Raw genomic sequence first — 20,658 nt, 5'->3', positions numbered from 1 at the left:
GGAGTGTGTCTGCAAGTTCGTGCAAAGGAGTTAGTTATGAGTGAACTCTGACATCTGTTGGAAGAAGAAGAATCTGAAGGCAGAGACCTGCTGCTGTGGGCAGCAGCTCAGCAGTTGAGTTCTTGCTGCGCAGGGACACACATGTTGAACAAGATTGCTCGTGTTCTCCTGGTAATACAAATTCTATTTTAAAATATGTTTCTAATTTGTTTATTTCTTTTTGAGAGGAGTTGGAATAAGATCCTGGAGCTCTTTATCTGCACATAGCAGAGTTGTGGCCAAATAAGCTTTCTAAAACATAAGCATTGCTGCTGCACCTCAGTGCTAGATAACATTGGGTTGAAAACAAGACTTTGCTGTCTGACCTGCTCATGTGGCCTTGTTCCTGCTGCTCTCTGTGAGTAGCAGAAGGAACAAGCATGGAAACGGTGAAGGTTGAGATGGTGGGAGGTGGTGTCTACAGCTCACATATGTCTGTCCATATCCTTGTGTTAGATGGCGTGGCTGATTTCACTGTAAAGGTACACGATTTGGAATATCTTGGGCTTTGAATTGGAAATTTCAAGTCTGGTTTGTGGCTGTGAGTGCTTTTTTTTCCTGCCCTACGAAAATACACTGTAAGAAAGTGTGATTGCAGGCTGTATTTCAGCTAGGGTATGAAATGTTAATGGGGCTGGTCATTTGCTTTAATATAGACAGGTCTTAGTCACAACTAACTTGAACGTGAGCCCAAAACAGAATTGGCAGCAAGGAACCTGCTTCATCACTGAGTTGCCAAAGGTCTGAGCTGATCCCTGCGTCATTCCAGGGCACTGTGGGATGGGCTCCAGGAGCTGCTTGTCCATGGTGCTATTTCTGTATAGTAAATAGAAGCTTTCTGGGAAGGTTTGCATTGGTATCCGTGTAAAATCTGATTAATTCTTCTTTGTCAATGAAGCTGTAGCCACCCAGCACTCATATTCTCCATGAAAGCCTGTGCTGGCATGTCCTAAGTGTTTGAGACCCAAAACAAACTAAATGAACACAGCTTGGCAACGTTCTTCAGCTATTTGGTTGTCCATGCTGCAGAGCAATGCACGAAGTTGTAGATGTATTAACACTGGCATCAAAATCTTGCTGTCCATTAGGGCACCGTATTCAAAAGATTTGGGTTTTACAGCCAAAGCTGGTTGCTCTGTGGCAACTCAGCCACGTGAGGTGAGGGTTGGGTTGTCTACTTCCAATCTACCAGGAGTAGTTGCTGCTTCCTCCCTGGTAGCAACATTACCTCCTGTTCACAAGGACACGCAACTGCGTGGTCAGGGTTTCATCCAGAGAGTTCCACAGGTGAACTGAGCAGAGTGACTGTGTTCACCACGGGATACAGCATTCATTGCATCCACAGCAGTCTCACAGCAATGCTGTCTGCTAAATTTGAACCTGTTGTTAAAATCCAAAAGCTGCAACTGTGATGTGCTGGAGAATTGAGTCTATTCCCAGTACTCAGTCTTGCAGGAATGGGAGTTATGAAAACGTCTTGCAAGTGATCTTATAAAGTAATTTTGTCCAGTGCTTTAGAGGAATAAATAAACCAAACTACTCTAGAAGAAAAGTTCCCCAGTCCTGAGTGCAGCAGTTATTTTAACCATCTATGAATTTGACATGCTCGTGTTTGTGTTAGGAGTTCAGTATTTTTCTCATGTTGGGAGTTTAATATTTTGTCTCCAATAACGACCCCTTTCTACCACAGACTCCTTTTTTAAGTGCATCAAGCTTCTCTTGAAAACAATTTAGATGCCCTGCTCTGCTTTTTCTTCCAGAAGACATCTTCAGGATTTCAGTCAGTAGCTGGAAATGTTCAATGACAATTTTGTCACTGTTGATCTTCTGTCACCCTTAGTCTTCGACATACATGCTGCTACTCCTTCCTTAATGCCTATATAGATGTGTTTCACAGCTTTACATTACAGTATTCCTGTCCTGCCATATGCCTTTGGCTAGGTTGAAAGCACTAACCACTGCCATCCTTTCCAGGAAATAGATGCTCTGTTGCCATTGACAGGAAGTTACTTGCAGTGACTTCGGAATACACTTCATCTCGAGTTTGCCTGCAGTTTTGCATGTGGCAGAAAACATGGGCAGCAGAACCAGGCTGAATGCAGAGGGTGGGAGCATCATGAGTGATGATGCCTTCAGCTGCTCCCTTTCCCCTGCTGCCTCCCAGGGAAGCAGCAGCAGCCTCAGCAGCAGAAGCAGACCAAAGCTGTTTTAGCAGGCACAGGGTTGGGATCAGCCACGGACAGACATGAACATAGCACCACTGATTCTGGGATAGTATTAAACAGTGTCTTGGCAAAAGGTCAGGCAGGAGTCCTGCTCTAGTTGAGAGATTTCCGTCGTAAACCAAAGTCAGTTTTCTCTGGGTGGAGATGTGATACAGGTGATAAGCAGCATTGGCTCTGTCTGTCGGCTGCACACAGACGGTTATGAATGTTGAAGATTGTTTTATTTGTGGTGCTCTGACACCTTGCAAGAGCTTTAATGGGTAGGGGGATCCTGTGTTACCGTATGGCACACTCAAGTTTTTTTATGCAGAACTGATGCCTGATTTCCTTTTTTAAGGAGCTCTGAGTTAGAAGGAGTTAATGGGGATGAGAACAAGGGAAGAAGATAGCTGGATCTGGGCTGGGGCTACTGGCTGGTATTTTTGCAACAGTCTTCTGTTACCCAGCGTGAGACTGTGGGGATTAGCTGGGCAGACTCCCTGGCTCCTTCTGTACTGAAGACCTGCCTGCCCTCTGCAGAGGGATAGAACTCTTTCCCAAGGACTTTTAAAAGCCAATGGACTGGAGGAATTTTTGTTGAAATGTTAGGGGTTTATTTCTTTAGCAGGCAAACTTTGCATCTGCCCCTACTTGTGGGATTTTGAAAGAATGAAAAAACTTGCATAACCACCAAAAGAATAATGTCTGGCATAGGAACTTATAATAACATGACTGAAAAGAAAAGCAAAGGCATGATCAGAAAGAAAACTAGCAGTAGATAAAAATGGCATTAATCATTTCTGAAAATGAAAATCTATTCGGAGTATCTGTTTGGACTTCAAAAACTTTAAGAACCATGGTGCAACTGAACAGCTTGGTAGCGTGCTCCCATAACCAGGAGCCGAGAAGGGAACATTTCCTGGGTAAAGCAGAGGTAACAGGTGCAGGGCTGAGCCATAGGAATGGGAAGAAATTTTAAGGCAAAACAGTGAACTTGCAAGCTAGTTAGACAGCTGAGTTGCTTTTGTAGGGGGAAAAAGGTACTTCCCTCGTGGAATGAAATTGTTGTTGTTTTTATTTTTTTCCTTTATATTTTTATGCTGTCCTGCCAGTAAAATGTTTGGGTAATGCATTTTTTAATTTTCACTGATCAATTTATATTATTGTTAATAAAATTACTGTTAATGTTATTAGACTAATGTGGGTAACTTTAATTACCATTCTTATTTGCTCCTTCTTCTCTGAATGTACTACCAGCCTGCTTTGGTGGCTTTGGGGTTATTTTTCTGTTTTTGCATGCTATTGTGGAGACAAAACCAGTTAAAAAAAAAATCTTATTCAGCAGATGGTTTAAGCTGGAACTTCTGGTGGGAAGGGGACACCAGGTTTTGTAAGGCTCATGGTGAAGCCCAGAGTTGGCAACAGTGTGCCCGTGAACAACACTTTCTCTTTTTTTTTGTCTGCTATTTTTTTTTTTTTGGTCACCGCAGTGTTGGGTTATACAGTTCATGTGCTTTTCTCTCATTACTCAAACTGAGTCAAAAGCTTCCCGTATTTTTTGTATCCAAGGATACATTTGCTGCAGCATAAATTGAAATGAGCTTGCAGCACGTGCAGTTTTCTGAGAGCTGCAATGGTGTCCTGGCTCGAGTCTCCAGCCTGCTCAGTGGGCACCAAGACCTTCCTGTGGGGTGGAGGATGTTTCTGGTTCTGGTGGCCAGTGTAAGGTGATGTGCTAAGGCTCCCTCTCAGCCGTGTGCCTGTGCATGTGTGCATGTACTGTGCTTATTAGTGTGCTCACCTTCAGTGAGCCAGACGCTCCTGGAGATCTGGCTGTGCATGGCTGAGCAGCTCTCAGGAAGAAGGCAAGCCTCAGTGAGGTCCTCCCTCCCTGAGCAGTATGGTGGTGCTGGCTGTGATAGGAAGTGCAGCTGCTGTCCTGTATGGCTATAATGCATTGTGCGGACATACCGTGGCTCATGGCCATAAAATGTTCTGTGGTGATGGGACTGATAAGGACGTTACAAACATCCCAGAGAAGCATCCATCTCCACATGCTAGGTCAGCAGTGCTGGAGAGGGCCGGGTGTGCGGTGCCCATCCTTGGGCAGCCGTGTCCCCAACTGCAGGAAGTTTCTGCAGACTCTGTCCAGGTCTCAGCGCCTTGTTGTATGGAGCCCTGCAATACCATCAGTGCTGCAGTGTCCAAATCCCCCTTGAGCAAAGCTTGGATTCCTGTCCTTAATTTGTCAGCTTTAGAGCTGTTGCTGTTTGAGTTCTATTAGCGCCTCAAAGAAACTAAAGCTCCTTGAAGTGAACTGATATCCTTCGTGCTTGCTGTGCAGAAGGGCTGGTGCCCTTGCTGATTTGTTGAACACTGCTGCCACTCAAGACTGGTTTGTTTATAAAATGATGAATCCTGAATTGAATGGGATTGCTCTACATTTGAAGCAACACATTCTAAATTTTGATCTAATAAACTTGTTTAATGTATGATTTTAGAGTTAATGAACATTGAAACATAAAAAGTGATTCTTAAGTGATGCACTTTGACTTGCAGTGAATGAACAAGAACTTGTCTCTTTTGCTTTAGGCTTTCAGATAAACTTCTGTGGAAAGGCACAAAGTAAGCTACATATTTTTATAGTATTATCCTGTTTTATATATCAACCTTGGTATTGGGAATGTGTCCACTTTCTGTTTCAACTAACCACCTATGGCAGACCTACTCCTAAGAGAGCTTCCATTTCTCACAATGCTGTTTAAGTAAAAGTAAAATTAAGCAATTTAAAGGGTTACTAATTGTTGTACTACTTTACCTGTAACAAAAGAGCAACTCCAGAAACATGCAGCTAAACTAATTGTGTATGGAGCACTGGAAATTTCCTACCTGTTGAATTGGTCTGAAACAAACTGGGTGGGATTTGGCAGTTTGATTTGTGCCTGCCAAAACTTGTGCTGAATGAGCACCTGACATGCACACTTTTATACGGAGCGTGAACACCTTGAATTGCCATCTCAAGAGCCAGCAGGACAGATGCTAGATCCTGCAGTGGGTTGTTTCTGTTCGAGCTTCTTTCAAGAGAGGTGAGAACAGGACAGGAGAGCTGTCAGGAGGGGCTGCTGGCGTTAGCTGGTGCCAGCTCTCCCACAGGCAGCCTTGGCCACTGCAGGACAGTTTGTGATGACTAATGGAAGCTCTGCAGAACTAATTTTTTATTTTCTGTCACTGGCTTATGCTCTGTATTCCTCTGTCATACTATCAAAGTACCTTCTACGGTATGGTGATAGTTTTATTGGAAGCAGTCTCTTTTTTTCTGAATTCTAGATTTATTTTGACTCTGCATTTCTTTGAATTTGCATTCAGATTTTTTTCTTTTGTGCTTGATACACTTATTTGTTATAGCAATTCTAATATCTAGAGATATAATTGTTATTTTTTTTAATAGTCGGTGTCTTTGGATTTTATGTCAGTGTACTTTGTGACTACTGTTCAGATAGATTTTTGTCTGAAGCAGTTGTACATAGAAAAACCTTTGCTGTCCATAGCTTTCACAGAGCAATGCTTTCTGTGTTATGACTGAGGAGGACATCTGCTCCAGTGTTACGGTGCAGAGGTGAGCCTGGATGTCAGAATTGTTCCCCCAGGACAGGATTGGAGAACATATTTATTTTTTAATAATTTTCTGTTAGTATGGAATATACAAATCTTTAGGAAACTCGATGTTTGAAGCAGGAAATTCAAACTCGTTTTACAAGCTAGATCTGTATGTCAGAATCAGAGTTAGGCTTTGAGACCTTTTCTGGTAGATTCCTAAGATGACAGCTACTGAATTGTGAAAAGATATGGAAGAAAATCAGCCACCCAAAAGGAGCAGTTGGCTGCTGAAGTTTGTATTCTGGAGCTGGGTTAATGGCTGTGCAGGCGAGGCTGAGTTGGACATGGGATTTGCTGCTGGGAGGAGCTGTCACGCAGCATTTCATGTGAACCTTGTCAGCTTAAAAAGGTTGATTAGCATTTACTTAAGACAATGTCTTGCTCCTGTTGTTAGTCTTCTTACAAATTCCCTGTTGTCTGGCACACTAAAAACACTGTAAATGCTTCTGCAAGGTTAGTTATTTCCTCAGCAGTGCCTTTCATCCAAAGCTGGGATCTGTTGTCAGACATAGACAGTCCTTGCTCTCTGGGGCAGTTGCAGTCTGGAACAAAATGAGAAATGCTCAATACATGACACTTCAAAGGAAGAAAAAAAAGGCTTTGCCATTAGAAGGTTTTGCAAAATAATGAGATGGTTCCCACCTGTGCCTTTGGAATAGAAAGTGTGGAGGTGGGTGCTGTGAGCTCCCTGCAGCAGCACAGCTGGTCACAGAGACTGTACCAGGGTTCCTGGGGGTAAGTCCGAAAAACACCTCCGTTAATACTGCTTTGCTGACTTGTGTGCTGGGAGGCATGAATGTAGGTAGGAACCAGAGAGGCATTAAAAAAAAAAAAAAACAAACACATTAGCACCTGCCTGTCAGAGCACCGCAGTTTATGTTAAAAACAGGGTAAGTACATCAGAGCAGTTGGAAAAGTATGGTTGTGTGTCGGGCACTTTGCTGCTGGGGAGGTACTCGGTGTGTCCTGTGGGGTTCTGGGGCCATGGTTCAGGTGCTGTGTGCACAGCAGGTGGCAGCAGGAGTAGTGTGGAAGCTTGTGGTTGCTGGACACGCTGGGGGCTGAAGGGGCCAGCGCATCCCGTTGTCTGCAGCTCTGCTTGGTGGAGCTCCTCGTCCCAAAGAGGTGTTGTGGAAGTGAAGTGTGTTTCTGTAGAGGTAACTCCAGTGGTTCATTCCTCAGGACCTTGCTGGTTTGAACACAAAGGTTGCACGTGGCCTGGGTTTTGTTCCGGAAGTTTCACGTGCTGCTGTGGTGGAGGAGTGAGTGCCTCTGTGCATGCTGTGGGCTGCTGGGTTGTTTGCCTGATTTCCCCCTCTGCTTTGCCAACCTGCCTAAAACTTGTTTTGTTACCTGTTTAAAGTCATGAAAATTCAAAACTTTGTTAGCAGCAAGTATAACCTGGTGCAGTCAGGCCTTGGGAGGGCGCATGGGTCTGCAGGAGAGGGGCTTGCTCCATCTGCCTGAGCCCAGGCAGCAGCAGTGGGCAGGCAGTTGGTGCCAGCTCCAGAGGTGGTGAAGAGCTGTGGTGGCTTTTCTCTGGTAGACTTAAAGTGAATTGAGAAGTGAATTAGTAGGAATTTACAGGGTTGAAAAAACCCTCTTGACAGAAAGTGCCAGGTTTCTTTGTGCCAAAAATTGTTTACAGCAAAGACAGATTTTGATGTTGAGTATTTTCCATTAAAGTACTGTTGACTGTTAAACAGTGACGGTTTGATTGCTTGAATTATCCCCTAAAGTATATTTTAATTGCATTTTCCTTTTTAAGCAAGGTTTTAAAGTGTTAGGGGTATTAGCTGACTGTGCATGTTATGTGTAAGTGTCACGTTTATTTAGAAGAAGAGGATAATGAAAGCATTAATGCATTTGTGAATTCTCTTACCTACTTATCTTTCTGTTTTACAGACAGATTTTTAGTCTGTATTTACCAGCTATTAGCAAGAATGACAGGAGCTATGGTATTTTATTTCTCTGAGTCTCTGCAGTCAGCACAAGCACTTGGTAACATCAGCAGCAAAACTTGTGGCATTGCAGTGCTCAGGAGGGGTCTGGTTTCATCTCGTGCTGAACGGCACATATCTGCTTCCCTTCCCATTGGCCTGTCCAGGTAAGCCATCGTTTCTGTTGAAGAACCGTTTGCCAGAGAAACACAGGTTAGCCTTTTCATATGGAGAGGTGTTTCTGTGCTGAGAAGGGAACGTGGGCTGTTGTTCTGCAGGTAGGAAGATCAAAGGTGTATAGTGGAAGGAGTTGTGCAGATTTTCTTCTTGTTGTAAATGAAAGGAATGTAGAACAGACATCTGAATTCCTCTTGTAAGCTGTTGAGAAATAGCTGTAGAGACTTTGGGATCAAACCCTGCCCTTTCATGAAAAATAATAGCAAATATCTCAGTTCAGAACTGCAGCTTAGCCTTCTTGAATAATTTGACAAAACTGTATGTCGTTGGCTGAGGCAGGAGATCTATGTTTTTCCGTTGAGTTGTATTTGAGAGACCAAGGCAGTAAAGTCATTTTATATTCAAGAAGGGGGAAAGGTCTCAACATGATCACCTTCCCACCATTGCAGGGGAGAACAGGTTTTTGCTGCTTCCCCTTGCCATTTCTTGTGCAAAGGTAGTGGCCCAGGTGATTCCGCTTCCCTGCTTGCTGCCTGCTAGGACTGGCTGAGCAGTCTCCTAAGGGTGTTTTTTTTGCCATTAACTGCTGATAAGCTTGTATACTGAAAGAAAAAACATTGTTGCCTTCAAGAGACAAGGAAGCATTCAGGGTCTGTTCCTTCTGTTGTTGGTGTGTTTTTTGTTTTTTGTTTTTTTCCTTTAGGGGTTGCAAACATTAAAACTTTAAAAAAAAAAAAAAAAAAAGTGTTTCCAAGTGTTATAAATGAGGTCTCAACTCAATCTGAATTTTGTAATATTTATAAAATAAATATTTCTAAAAGGTATAAAAGGCAAGTAAACAGCGCTGGGTGTGCAGGGAGTCTACGCTCCACCAACACGCACACACAAACATCAAACATTCTAAATATACAGAACATTGCTTTACATACTAAACCAGAGTATGCCTATACATATGTACAATCAGGAAAGGTAACAAACAATCCTTTAAGTTCCATAACTTAACAGTCTCCGTTTTCCATTCCTTTTCTTGCAAAAGCCTTCGATGGCTGTGGCAGCAGATGGCGATGGCGTAGCAGTCGGATCAGTAAAGGAGCCCGCAGTTCCCTCACTATCTGGCAAGTCACACATTTGTGATTGTGGCTCCACATGACTCTGTAAGGCCTCAGAGATTGCTCGCCAGGTGCCGAGCAATCCCACTGCAACCTTGTCGTTTTTAGTTGCAGAGTCCCACACCTTGACCTCAGTTTGGTCCCATATTTCAGGCTCATAAACCGTCTGATTGTTCAGAAGGAGAATGAGCTGTAAGGTTACCAGGACAGTCTTTGTTCCTAAGGACGTATGATTCCCCATAATGCGCAACTGCTTACCAGCGAGAGGCAGCTGTGTGCACAGGTCAGCTTCTCTCCAGTTCCAGTGCGCCTATTTCCAGCGACTTTCTGTACGAGCTTCTCTGAGCAGTTTGCTGAGTCTGGCTGAACTGATCTTCATGGGGCAATCAATGTGCCTGCTCCCATCCTGGTCTCCATTCTGCCAGCCTGTTCCTCTTCACTTCTTTTTCCTGCTTCTTTATTGATGTAACTTCTCGGTGCTGCCTTTTTTATCTTGAGGGCAGGCTCCCCTCTTATACCCTTCTCTCCACAGCAGTTCTTTTCAAAACAACTTTTCATTGGTCAAACAACTTTGAATATAACAACAACAGCAAACACCCAGAAACATCCATGCCTTAACGGCTGGAGAACAAGAAACCCCAGACTGCATGGAGTCTCCTGAATCACCCTTCTTTGTTCCCTCTAAACTCTTTTATATTCCTGATGGCCTCATCGTTAAGAGTCTAATGTTATCTCACCCATGGGTCTTTCCAACCCCCATGGCCACATTCCCAAATCTCCCCCTTCTTTATTAATGTCAACAATTTTCTCGACACGAATTGCCACTCCATATATAACACAAGACTTTAAGATCACTTCTAGTGTAATTTTATTTCTCTGATTAAGAAACTGTAGGGTAAATATAACATTAAAGGAACGCCATGATGAAGTATGTTCTTGCAGGCTAGCAGTTCTGATACTTCAGCCACTGTGCAAGATTTTTTTAAAAATAACGTGCATATGTGAGGAGGCACTTCTGAAGTGATTGCCATTGTTCTTTGATGGCAGCAAGACTTCTGCTTTAGTTATGTTTCACTTCTGCTGCTTTCTCTGGTTTTCCTGCTCTGACTAGTCTTTCTAAACAGGTATTTAAATCGTGTGTTTGATACAAAGTGCCCTTTGGGGACACCTGAGACTTAAATGTGGAATAAAACATCATGTTGCCTAAGAGTGCTCTTCAAAGCATGCACGTTGTATAGTTATTACATATACTGTACTCAGCAAGTCACGTTTAGGGCATTTAATAGGTGGCCTTTGAAATTTTGTTTAGGCAGTTTTTGGAGGAAGGAGAGCATCAACAGAGAGGTGCCAGGGCTGTCCTGTGTACTGGCTCTGAGGAAGGGTGTTACTGGATGATATAGGATGTGTGGGTGTACTGGAGTCCCTCTAAATTCTTGTAAGTTCCCTTCAGATAGAACATTGGCCAGTGTTTCAGTGATAGAGGAGCACTGTCCTCTGATGAAGAAGGTGCTTGAAAGTTTTACTTGCCATTTCAGAGGTTTCACCTCTTCATGTGGGAGATTGTATGCTAGGTCTCAGGCCAAAAGTGTTTTTCTGTCTGCTATCATTGCTAATTATTTTCCTATAACAGCTTCCTCTTTCCTATTTGCATAGCCTATATATCTATAGGCTATTATATTTATTCTTCGCGAGACAAACTGCAGACAGATTTAGCTCTTTAATCTGTCTTCATGTGAGTCTCCTCCAGCCCTGTGACTGGCCTCATTCTTTGAACACTGCCCCAGGTTGGTGATGGTGACCAGAAGTGATTTAACAATTCCATCATTTCCTTGCTGTGGAGGTTGCTAAGAGCAGTGTGTATGGCAGGACTGCAAGGAGCGTTCAGAATTTACTAGCTGGACAGACCAGGAGGGAGGCAGCATGTGCCCTTGTAGCCCAGAAGGCTGAGGGGATGCTGGGCTGCATTCGGAAGTGTGTTGCCAGCAGCTCAAGGGAGGTGATCTTCCCCAGCTGCTTGGCCCTGCTGAGGCCACACGTGGAGCATTGTGCCCAGTTCTGGGCTCCCCAGTACCAGAGGGACATAGAAGTACCGGAGCGAGTTTGGAGGAGGGCTCCTAAGATGATGAGAGGACTGGAGTGCCTGTTGCACAAGGACAGGCTGAGAGAACTGGGCCTGTTTAGCCTGGAGAAGAGGAGATTGAGGGGAGATCTCAGTAACGTATATATAGATACCTGAGGGGAGGGTGTCGAGAGGATGGGGCCAGTCTCTTTTCAGTTGTGCCCAGTGACAGAACAAGAAGCAACGGGCACAAACTGAAGCACAGGAGGTTCCAGCTCAGTGTGAGGGGGCATTTCTTTACTGGGAGGGTGACAGAGCACTACAACAGGCTGCCCAGAGAGGTTGTAGAGTCTTCTCCAGAGATATTCAAAACCTGCCTGGGTGCCATCCTGCGCAAGGTGCTCTAGGTGATTCTGCTCTGCGAGGGGGTTGGACTGGATGATCTTCAGAGGTCCCTTCCAACCCCACCCATTCTGTAATTCTGTGAAAAATAATGTTGAAGGTGGTAGTGTGAGAAACACTCCGTAGCCAATAACTTAGGCTCAGGTGAGGATCTCAGTGAAGTAGTAATTTATTCACGATTGCAATGGCGGGCGCCCCACAAGCAGGAGAGAGCGCATCTACTAGTTCCAAAACACAGTTTATATACCTTTTGATGGCAGGACCCTCCCCTGTTTCCCCACTGAGTGGGTAATCCAGGTTCACAATCTATCTGATGCTTCACAGATGCATGGCCTTCAGTAGCCGGCCTGTCAAATTTCAATTTCCTTTTGCCATTTTTACTGCTTGAAGTGGTAATGTTTCTTCACTTATCTGACTTAACACCGTGATTTTCACCTAATTGTCCTAAGGAGTCTGGTTGTCTGCATTTTACAAGGTCGCCTGTTAAGCTTTCTTATCACTGTAGGCATATCTCAGTACCACATTCCCTCCTTCTAAACAATGTAACTCTGCAAAAACAACATTTATATTCCCACAGTAGCATTGCTCATTTTACTTTTTCCTGTGCTAGCACATAGTGGGAGCAGCAGACAGCAAAGGTAATGGGTGTAGCAGACTGGTGAAAACTAACCCAGGATAAAGAAGTCAGGGCTGAGCATCTATGGGAGAGAGCAAGGCTGCTTCTGGTGGTGGTAACACAGGCGTGAAGTGATCAGAGATCCTGCTGTGCTCATTCTTCATGTTCCCAAGTGCAGGTCTTCCTTCTGTGTGACATTAGTGCCAAGCATGGTGGGATCCATATTCCAGGGTTGGAGACTGCAAATAATGCTGTATATAATAATAATACATGGTGAGTAAAAAGCACCTCTTTATAGTAATAAAAAGGCATAGTGATAGAAAGGCAGCATTTTCTTATTGAAGCTCCTGCACTTGGGAAGGAGTTGGTTTCTGTGTCTTCATTCACCTGTGATCCATTTGAGAAGCAGACCGTGTTGATCTAGATAGTAGAAGAAAGAAAGCATAACCTTTGACAGAATCTGTACCTAAGGATTGTGATTTGTATGCTGGAGCCATGATCTTTAGGTGCTTGGTTTCACTGTAGCTAGAATCATAGGGATTTTACTCATCTGGAAATGCATAGAAAAGGAAAACCACAAAATATTCAGCTTCCTCCTTTGCAGATTATATTGACATAGTTCCTTGTTTCTTTATGCTCTTTACTTTTTGCATGATTCTTGCTTTCATTAGGATTCTAAAAAAAGCCCCACATGAGCTACTGATCTTAATCTGTCCGTTCCTACTAGTTCCATCCTCTCTGGAATAGCAGAGTGTGAGTTCTTTTCTTAGAGTTGAACTGACTGCTTTAGCAAAGTTGTGTTCTATGTAGTTTATGGCTGCAGAAGTTTATGTGAAGTTGTGTGGAGTATAGTGTTGCAGAGATGCTGGTTCAGATTCAGAATTTTTTGTGTGCTGCTATTCAGTTCTTCATTAGAAAGAAATTTAAACATTGTAGTGCTTCCATCTGTGCTGACTTTGCAAACAAAAATGAAGATTTCTGTCACGTAAGTACCTATTGATGAAGAATTACAGGAGCAGCCAGTTACTGGCAGGCTAGAGGCTGTTTCAGTTTCTCTGCAAACTGTTGAAGGCTGCCTTGCCATGACAATTCCCTTGCTGCAGCCAGCCTACAGTAGAGGGTTGGAAGAGGTGTTCATTATTTTCTGACTTCTGTCCTTCCAGCGAAGTGTGCAGAGCAGCAAGATTCACTCCTAATGCTCTCAGGTGTTTTGGCAGCTGAATGAAAACATCGGGAATGTCCCATGCATCCTCATGAAGAGATTTTGATGCTGCCAATCTGTTAAAGTTCCAAATTCTGTTGGAAAAGCTGATTGTCTGATGCTTTCATGCACATCTCAGCAGTGCAAAACAAGGGGACTCTTTCCTATATTATTCTTCCTGCTACAGCAAATTACAAATTGAATTTGAAGTCTTCAAAAGACAGCTTAAAGCTTTTTATTTATTCATTTATGAGCACACAAGGAGATACTAATTTTTTCCTTAAGAAATCTGAAACTACAAGCCAGTGTTTGTAGGATAGCATTGTCATGTTTAGTAAGGCCTCCTCTGAGTGCCTGTCAGGCATGAGTTATTTTGGTGCTGAGAAATAGTTGGAGTGTTTGGCTGTTTCTACTGGACTTTAGCATGAAAAATGGGTTGAACAAAAGAATTTCAATAGAAAGCAGACCAATAGTTGTTTAAGGTATTTTATTTTCCCCCGCTGTGTGAATTTTCCTTTGATTTTCAAGGAATTAGAGATGGAAAAGCAAACTACTCTGTGCTCCAGGAAGAGCTGTGATGCAGTAGTGAATCATGGCCGCAGTGAATCCCTTCTAGAGGAAATTTCCAGTACTGCATAGCATATGTCCATTACAGCATCAGGAATCTACTGTCCTGTGAAAATAGGATGTGAGCAAGTGAGGGGCCCTGGAGCCAGTCAAACTTTGTGTGGCCGTAGTGAGGCTCTTGCTGCTGCCATGCTGGGTGGACTGTGACAAACTTGGGTTGTGTCTGAAATACAAGTGCCAAGGAACTACATGACAGGGAGAGAGGATGATCAGTGGCAGGTCCTTCATTTTCTGAAAGCCTGCACATGCCTGAGCTGCTGGATTGGGGTTGTGTTGCTCAAAATGTTGGAGGGCCGGAGCACCTTGTGTGAACTTGACTGCCTGATGGGACAGGGTTTGAAGGTTCACAAGGAGACAAGAGGATGTGTTCAGAGAAGTGTTCTCCAGGTCTAGCTCTTACCAATTGAATGAAAATATATTTTTTTAATGAAATTACAGATTGGAGAAGTACAAAAATAGATCTGTACCTGTCTATAGGTGCCATTTTTGAAGCTTAGCAAAACATTGCCTTGGGTTTGCTGAGCAGAGATTCTCTGAAGGAGGAGTTAAAAATAGTAAAATACTTTCAGAGCTTTGAAAGCCAACTAAAAGCTTACGTATGTTCTGTTGATTTGTGTTTTGATTTGTTCTGTAGTAGTTGCAATGGCCTACATAACCTTCTCACCAGGGGAGAGGAGAGGCAGGTGTTGATGACCAGTCTCTTGTGACCAGTGATAGGATCTGAGGAAACAGCACAGAGCTGCATCAGTGGAGGTTCAGGTTGGATATTAGGAAGAGGTTCTTAACTGAGAGGGTGCTTAGGTGCTTGAACAGGCTCCCCAGGGCAGTGGTCACAGCACTGAGCATGCCGTAATTCAAGAAGCATTTGGACAATGCTCTCAGACATAGGATTTGATTTTTGGGTGGTCCTGTGTGTATCCAAGAATGGACTCAGTGATCCTTTGGGGTCCCTTCCAACTCAGGATAGGATATGATTCTACGAATGCAGATAGAGACTGTTTTCAGAAAGGGTCAGCTTCTTGGTAAGTCTTTAAAAACATTGATTAGATGTTCAAAAGAACAGGATATTTGGGAGCTCACAGAGAAGGAACAAAGGTTACATGAGGTGGATTCTAACTTGAAAATTTGGCCCAGTGTTGTTTTAGCTATGCATAGGTATCAGGTAATATTTGGAAAAATAAGCATATGTTGCAAAGTTTTGGATCCAATCTCAACATGGAGGTCTGCTGCCCTTACATTGCAGAGGGTTTTTGCTAATGGAAACAGTTGTCAAGTGGAGAAGAAGCCCAGTGCCTTGATCAACCCCTGCCTGCTGGAGTCTTCCGTGTGTTGAAAGCATGCTCTGGTACAAGTCTGTTCACCCTAGCACAAGTTGTTTCCAGCACTTTATTTGTGCATGTTTGTGCAGCATTAATGTCTTCATGCACACACTCCCTCAGCTTTGCCAACCAGTCGGTGGCAGATAATGCGTGTTGGTACCTCTTCAGTTGTCTCTAACTTTTAAGGGCTCCTGTGGTGTCCCTCTCAGCCTTCACTAATCAGTTTGAATCGTTTTTCAGAACAATTTGATCAGTTTTCTCTGGCGTGCTCAAGGTGTGCATGTCCGTGTCCTGGGATGGGATGCTGCCTGAACTCCGCTCTGAGGAGAGGGTCCATGTTCCTTGGTAGTGCTTTGGTACCTGTACACCTTGGAAGGGCTGCAAGTGCTTGTCTCTGGGAGGTGTGAAGACATGAACGTAAGAGTTGCACTGGGAGCAGGAACTGGCAGGGATCAGCGTTGCCTGTGCTGAAACCTCTTGCAGAAAATAAGTGCTTTCTTGGGCAGTGCCCTTCACATAGGTGGTATGAGGCACAAAAAAATAGGGAGTTTGTTTAACAGGCTTCTGAGCAGGGAGCAGCAGAAACAAAGCCTCCTGTGCCATGGAGATGTGGAGCAGGGTGTTCCTTCTGACTGCCGTCAGGAGCAGCTGGGGCTGGGGACTGAAGCCCCTCTCATGCCTTGCCTCTTCCTGAGCAGTGACAGGGGACAACCTGATGAATGAAGGGATGGAGCCTCCATGTGATGGCAGCCCATGGGAGAAAAGCAAGAGGCAAGGGAGAGCCTTTCAAAGGAGGAGGAATCAGAAGTTTCAATCATTTCTGTTGGCTTCCTAGGGGACGTTTTTAAATGAGCTCCGACTTGCTCTGCTAATCCCAGCTGAGACATCAGTGAGTGCCATGTGGGCCTTTTTTTGAGTTAGAGGGTTATCAGCAATTACACTTAGGAAATCCAAAGCTGCTTTGTCAGGAGATGCCTCCTGGCTTGATGGCCAAGGGCTTTCTTCATTCTTTCCTGCAGACGTTCCTATACTCCAGTGTTTATTGGTTTTGTCGGATTTCTGTCACGGTCTCTAGTCTTCAGAATTACAAAACCTGATATGCTAGCTCCAAGGTGAACGGAATCGGTCCCTCCCCCCAGAAAAACTGTCTTCAGATGGAAGAAGGCCCCACACTCCTGATGCCTGCTGTTCTTCCCAATACGCAAGGTTCAGGGGTGGGTGCGAGCTATGTAATGGAGCCAGTGGGATTCAGGCTGTGATTGCCGTTGCCACTTTTCTGGCATAAGGTAACTAGAGGGATGATGGAAACATGTTGCTTTATCCAAAGAAACTAGATCCTTTCCATTGACCTTAAGCAAAGGCCTCAAGGGCAGATTTTTTTCCCTTGTTTTTAGTCTGTGTGCTTCTAAAATTGGGAAAAACAAACAAGCAACTCCCAAAAACAACCCCCACCCCCACCCTTCCTCAGTCTTCCTCCTCGCAGTATATTTTAGAACTTGCTGAGCTGTTTTATAATGAAAAAGCACCTGGCACAGCCCTTTGCATAATTTCTTGTTGTTTTACATCAGGAAGGGCTCCAGGTGCCTTGCAGTAAATTTCCCAGGCCAGCGTGACTGTTTCCTTCTGACAACTGCTCCACTATGGTCTATATAGGATTATGCTGCAGCAGGAGGAAACATGACATGGCATCAACAATGGGTACCATGAAAATTTTGCAGTATCTATGACTGAAACAAAGCGTGCCTTTGAGGGCAGCCCTGTTTTCACAAGCATCTTCTCTGGCTGTAACTCCAATGTGCTGGCTGGGCGGAGTTGCTTGGAAAAACTGGACCTTCCAGATTCTCTCCAGTGTTTTGCCAGCTTTGGCATTTGAGTGTGGCTGAGTGACATATTCATGCTCTCCAACTGGAAATTGCCTGAATTCCAGTTTTGGTGGAAAGGTGACTTTTGACATTACTGTTTTGTTCTCTCTGGTCAGAGAGCTGCCTGGCACCAGCAGTGTTGTGCACATAGCCATACATGTTCAGGGGTGTCCTGTTAATATTCAGCATGTAATGCTTGTACAGGCACAGAATTAAGCTCTTTTCCTGCAGCTGATCTGCTCACAAAGCTCAAATAGTTTTAACTCTGTTTATGTCTATTCATGTGGATGACATTTTCACACAGGGTAGCATCAGGGATAATAAATGCTGAAGGTTAATGGTGGATTTTAGACATTTCAGAGACTTCATTCTTAGGACTTTACTGATGGGAGTTTCCTGTCTGAGAGAACTGATCTTAATCTGATTGCAGTTTCTTGCTCTCGAAGCCTAACCTACTTTAACCAGGCTTTGTAGGAGAGGTATTTATAGAAGCAGTTGCGTGTGCTGCTAGAAACAACAAAAACCACATTTCGCAAGTTGCAAATGGGCACGTCCGCTGGTGCGGAGAGGATCTGCGCAACTGTGAGCCACCTCCCATTGTTAAATTACTGAAAGGTCTTGCTAGCATTTTGTTCAGTAGAAATGTGTTACTTCATAATGATTGCATGACTGGGGAAGGTAATGACCAGTAACTGTCCCAGAGTCCTGCCTGATCTGGGCTTCTGTATTTTTGTGGAAGCATGCTTGGGGCAGTAGACATGGATAAATGCTCCAGTGAGGTGACTTCCGAAAATGAGCATACTTAGTATGTTCCTGGAGTGGAAAGTTGTCATCTTGGATCTGAATTCTGGCTCTTGGACTGTTCTAAATCACAGGTTTCATTAAAGGGAAATGTAACAAACGTACTGAAAATGTTTGTGCTGTTGTTCTTCAAAGTGCGTTTCTGTAGATACAGTTGAGAAAACTGGAATTTTAGTTAATAGTTTTATCCCTCCATTCAGGCTTGCCAACTAAACTGCTGTATGTACTGAAGTTCTTCATGTTTTGTTTCAAGATTTGATTTTTTTTTGTTTTTTTTTTTTCTTGAAAAAATAGTATGTCTTGAGGGCAAAGCTGGACATTGCTTTACTCACAAGTTAGTGCTGTTTTTGGAGTACTTGAACAAGAGTGCTCCATAAACAAGACTGGAAAGGAAGGAAATGTAGTTGAAAGAATGCAGGTTGGAAGGGTTTATGGGAAAGGAGCACTGTCCTGGCAGGAGCAGACAGCAAGCAGTGAATCCTGGGTGCATTCAGGACTTCAGCATCAGGAACATCAAAGCAGGAATTTTGTTTGCAGACATGATCTAACTATTTGTATTGCAGATAGTAGGAGTTCTTGGAAAAACAGAGTTCTGTGTTGTTTCTTTTGTGATTTTTTTTTTCCCCCAGCTCAGGTGAGAGTATGCACTAGCTGTGTGTTGAGGTGCCCTGGAATAAGTCGGACCTGGATTGCAGCTTTCCATTTTTAAAAAGTTAGCCTCAAACATCCAGCCTCCTTCTCAACCAAGCATATCACCCAACCTGCCTAGCCTCCTGACATCCTTTCCTCCTCCTGACATCCTTTCCTCATCATTTTCTCTCTTTAACTTGTTTTAGTATTACAAAGCGAAGATAATAAAGGCTGCAAAGTTCATTACAATGTCTTTTTTTTCTTTTTTTTTTCCCTCCCTGCTGGTTTTCTGCCTTTTTTTTTTTGCCTACTGCTTTCTGCCATATTTTTTTTTCCTCTCTGTTTTTTCTAGAGTAAGGAAATAAAGTGTGGACTTGGCTTCTGGTGTATTGCTGCTCTGCAAGCAGCAGAGAGACTTTGGTGTCCAACCGGAGAGAACACATTTGCATCATGACAACAACTGGTTGACATTGCAGATTTGAACGAAGCAGAAAGCACTTTAGCAGGGGTCAGTTTGTATCCCTGTAAGACAGAAACCTATAAGAAAATCCATTTATCTACTTCTGCTTTGAAAGTCTTACTGCTTGGAAACTGAGCATTTTCATATGTATAACTGGGACATTGTTATCATTCTTATTGATGTGTGGCATGCAGGAATGTAGGGAAATTCTAGGAAAAAATAGATTTTTCTCCAACAGGAAGTGACTCAGAGGCTTGTTGAACTTGTATTTGTCTCAGGTGAAGTGAAAATACAGAGTATAACTCTGAAGGAATACTTTGTACTTCACATTGTCTACCAGATAGACCTTTCCTCTTGCACGAAGACTGGTTGGCTGTGGTTATGGTAAAGCAGCCTCAAAAAGAGTGATTGTAACTGCAGAGCCAAGTGCCTGGATTAATCCTGGTGATGGATAGCAGCACATAAATAATTACGTACTTAACCTAGCATCTACATACCAGCAGGAAACAAGTGTGTGTTATGAGTCTGGGTTGTTCTTCTGTGGCCATTGTGTAGGTGATCTCCTGTGTGTACTTTGTAAGGCTTCCCAGCTGCTTTTTGCTGGGTCCATTTCGGCTATGATCAATGAAATGCCAAGGGATGTGCCTTTGTTGGATAGGCGGACATGAGGAAAATATCCTCTGCTATCTCAGCGCTGTGCAGCAGCCTGGTGCTAAAACAGACATTTTTTTTTTTAATGGATTTGAACACAGGAATACTATTGTTTTATGAGTGTAAAGATTTGAAATACGTATTACTATCGTCTTATGGATAGAAAATGAACATGCAATGAAAAGCTGTTTTGGCTCTGAGATAAGTATAACCTAGAATAGATACGCTTCTGTTTAGATTCCCTCATAAGCTTCTGTTACCACTTCATCAAAACCAAGGCCATCCTCCATTCAATTGTAATCTGAATTTATTATGACCATTAACAAGCAGTTTGGCAGATCTATTAGTCAAAATTGGGAAGACCCTAACTGAAAAACCTTTATAGTTTCAGGTCTGGTTTTGAGGTTTAACCTCACTTAAGAAAAAGCAATATATTCCACAGTTAGCCTTCTCTGCCCTCTTCCCCCAAACTTTTACTTTTTTGGTGAATTCACCGTTCTCAAGAGATGTGGGTGTTATAGCAGTCAATGATTAGAATTATGTATTGTTAGCAAAACTGGTAAAGGATGTTTAATTACATAAGGTAGACAGTTCTACAGCATGTTTTAGGACAATTTTGAGCATGTAACCTTGATGGTGATAGCGGCATTAGCTAATTTCAGAAACAATGTTAATCCCAGGCCTCTTTGTTTTAGAGGAACAAGCTGGTCTGAATTAAATGTGCGCGCAGCAAAATCACCAGCAAAACACATATATTTAAAGAAGCTCTTTTGCCTCCAGTTAGTTTTGGCTGAAGTTTTTGCAAGGAGAGAGAGAGCTGTGTGCTTTGCAGAAGCCTTCTGAAGGGTGTGTAGTTGTCAAGTCTTTTAGGGGATGAAACTCAGATTGGGTAGCTGAAGTACTC

At 43.4% G+C, this 20,658-nt stretch overlaps 1 protein-coding gene across 5 annotated transcripts in view; it reads left to right on the top strand.

The window, feature by feature from the left end:
- Nucleotides 1-20,658, top strand: part of MAP2K4 (mitogen-activated protein kinase kinase 4) — a 102,815-nt gene that overhangs the window by 11,004 nt on the left and 71,153 nt on the right. The window contains exon 2 of one of the 5 annotated variants that reach the window (XM_084298710.1): nucleotides 4,836-4,868. The exons of the other annotated variants lie outside the window; for them this stretch is intronic. Coding sequence (XP_084154836.1) covers nucleotides 4,836-4,868 — 33 coding nt within the window. The remainder of the gene's footprint in view (nucleotides 1-4,835; nucleotides 4,869-20,658) is intronic. 5 annotated transcript variants of the gene reach the window in all.

The sequence above is a fragment of the Netta rufina genome (assembly GCF_964035555.1).
Source record: "Netta rufina genome assembly, chromosome: 19".
In the NCBI taxonomy this organism is placed as follows: domain Eukaryota; kingdom Metazoa; phylum Chordata; class Aves; order Anseriformes; family Anatidae; genus Netta; species Netta rufina.
Note: the sequence above shows the minus strand (reverse complement) of the source record. Positions and strands in the feature narration are given on the sequence as shown.